General features: G+C 37.5%; 1 protein-coding gene across 1 annotated transcript; it reads right to left on the bottom strand.

The window, feature by feature from the left end:
• Positions 1 to 814: 814 nt before the first annotated feature.
• On the bottom strand, positions 815 to 1,756 carry LOC129642163 (olfactory receptor 2T33-like). The gene has a single exon (XM_055566721.1). It carries the CDS (start codon positions 1,754 to 1,756, stop codon positions 815 to 817), a length of 942 nt encoding a protein of 313 aa, XP_055422696.1.
• Between the last annotated feature and the right edge of the window lie 804 nt (positions 1,757 to 2,560).

The following is a 2,560-nucleotide window of genomic DNA, read 5'->3' as shown; positions in this document are numbered from 1 at the left end:
TGTCTAGATGGACCTTTGTTGGCAAAGTAATGTCTCTGCTTTTCAATATGCTATCTAGATTGGTCATAACTTTTCTTCCAAGGAGTAAGTGTCTTTTAATTTCATGGCTGCAATCATCATCTGTAGTGATTTTGGAGCCCCCCCCCCACAAATAAAGTCTGACACTGTTTCCATTGTTTCCCCATATATTTCCCATGAAGTGATGGGTATTATCTACGTTAATTTATGTGATAAATTTCATCACATATTATTTTAATAGTTTTTGTTTTTCAAATAAAGATGTTGACTTCTTCATAGTTACTTCATATATTGACAATCCCTCAATGTTCATAGCCTAATCTCTTTATCTAAAGATGTTTTTAATAACATAATCAGGAATAATAATTCCCCTGAAAACATGTTGATGAATATTTCTTGCAACTTTCATATATATAATTATTTGCTCATTTGAAGTTTATCAAAAGTATATGAATTTAGTTCTACAGTACTTTCTTCAAAATAATTATGCACTTTTAAAATAATTCATGTCCATAATAATTAAGAATTTTTATTGAATATACCAAAATACAAATTACATGGTTGATATTTAACATATCTTGTATTATAGTGCCTCAATCTTATTGCTGAGGTCCAAAATTCAGAAGAAAATATGATAAGGTGTGAAAATATGACATATCATTTTTAATTAATTTATCAAATATAAAAGAAATAATTTGTAAAAATCAATGTAAACTGGGAAAGAGAGAAAATATGTTGATACAAACGGCATTTCATAACCTAAATCTAATAATGCCATTTTGGAGAATAATGATCACTATTGAGACCATCGAAAGTGCTTTACTAGCCACTTTCTCAAAGCCCCCTTGACATCTTTATTCCTCACACTGTATATAAGGGGGTTCAACACAGGGGTGAAGATGGTGTAGAAAGCAGAAACCACTTTGTCATGCGCCCCTGAATGGTAGGATTTGGGCCGCATGTAGATAAACATGATAGTGCCATAGAAGAGCCCCACGACAGCCAGATGGGAGGAACAGGTCGCAAAGGCTTTCTTCCTGGCTGCGGTGGACTGCATATTGAGCACAGCAGCCAAGATGAGACTGTAGGAAGCCAGAATGAGAGACAGTGGAATCAAGAGCATCAGGACGCAACAGACGTACATGAAAAACTCAAAAATCACGGTGTCAGCACAGGCAAGGTGAACAAGTGATGGCGCCTCACAAAAGAAGTGATTGACTTCCCGAGAGTGGCAGTAAGGGAAGCTCAGGGTGGCACCAGCCTGCATCAGCCCATCCACCCCTCCCAAAAGCCAGGAGCCTGCTGTCATGTGCAAGCAGAGTTTCTGATTCATGAGGATCGGGTATCTCAAGGGGTGACATACAGCCACATAGCGGTCATAGGCCATGGCGGCTAAGAGGAAGCACTCGCCCCCTCCCAGAGTGAGAAACAGGAAGATTTGAGTACCACAGCCAGCAGGAGAGATAGACCTGTTGTGCATCAGGTAGTTGGCTGCCATTTTGGGGACAATAGTGAGAACTAGCATCATGTCCATAAGGGAGAGCTGGCTAAGCAGGAAGTACATGGGAGTGTGCAGCTGGGGATCCACCTGAATGAGCATGATCATGAAGGTGTTGCCCATCAGGGAGGTGAGGAAGGCCATGAGCACCATGGCAAAGAGGAACAGATGGGTCTGTGTGTAGTCAAAAAGTCCTAGAAGAATGAAATGTATTCCTGTGGTGTCACTTGCATTTTCCATGACTCCTGTTATTCCTGAAAGACAATGAATGATTAGGAAACCAGAACTGCTTAAAAGGAAGCTTGGGTATTTCCTTAAGAAAAATTGGAAACAGAAAAAATGAGACTTGGGAAAAAAATCATGAGTTAAATTCTTTCACTTCACAAGATGTCTGCCTTGGTATCCAATTGTCCATCTCTTTGCAACCATTTTTCACCAAAATAAATTGATTTTTTATATATGGAATACTACCAATTGCATTTCTTTCTCTATATTTTGTCAGTATGCCACAGATAATTTATTCATAGTATTAGGAACTGTTATTATATAATCTCAATTTCTATAATTTTGGGACTTCCATCTTAAGGAGTTTCAGATAATCCATGTTAGTCAATATTGATGTTATATAGTACACATTATAACTATTGGATATTTCTCCTGTTCTTTTTTTTTTACTCTTACAAGAGATCTTTTTCTTAAAACCTCATGATGAATTAGATTTTTAAAATGAATTGTATACACAAAGCAAAATGTCAACCTACTAAAACTCAGTTTACTAGAGATGAAGAGAAAATGGATCAGTTTCTCCATTCTATGCCTGCAAACAGCCCATGGTCTTGGTACATCAAGTTTCTAGCTACTACAGTTACTTAGCACACACACACACCGATACTGCTCAGGGTCACCCATCACCTTATGTTACCGTGACCTGTTTTCCTGATTACAGGGACATTTTCTTAGCTTAGGGATGTCTCAAGAGTTAACATTCATACCTAGCATATACTTACAAACTGAATCTTTATTAGTTAAATATACGCATTATAA

The sequence above is a fragment of the Bubalus kerabau genome, chromosome 1 (genome assembly GCF_029407905.1).
Source record: "Bubalus kerabau isolate K-KA32 ecotype Philippines breed swamp buffalo chromosome 1, PCC_UOA_SB_1v2, whole genome shotgun sequence".
NCBI lineage: Eukaryota > Metazoa > Chordata > Mammalia > Artiodactyla > Bovidae > Bubalus > Bubalus kerabau.
Note: the sequence above shows the minus strand (reverse complement) of the source record. Positions and strands in the feature narration are given on the sequence as shown.

What these genes read in the sequence shown, in the direction of transcription:
- LOC129642163 (XM_055566721.1), bottom strand. Translation starts at nt 1,756, where the DNA reads ATGGAAAATGCAAGTGACACCACAGGAATACATTTCATTCTTCTAGGA.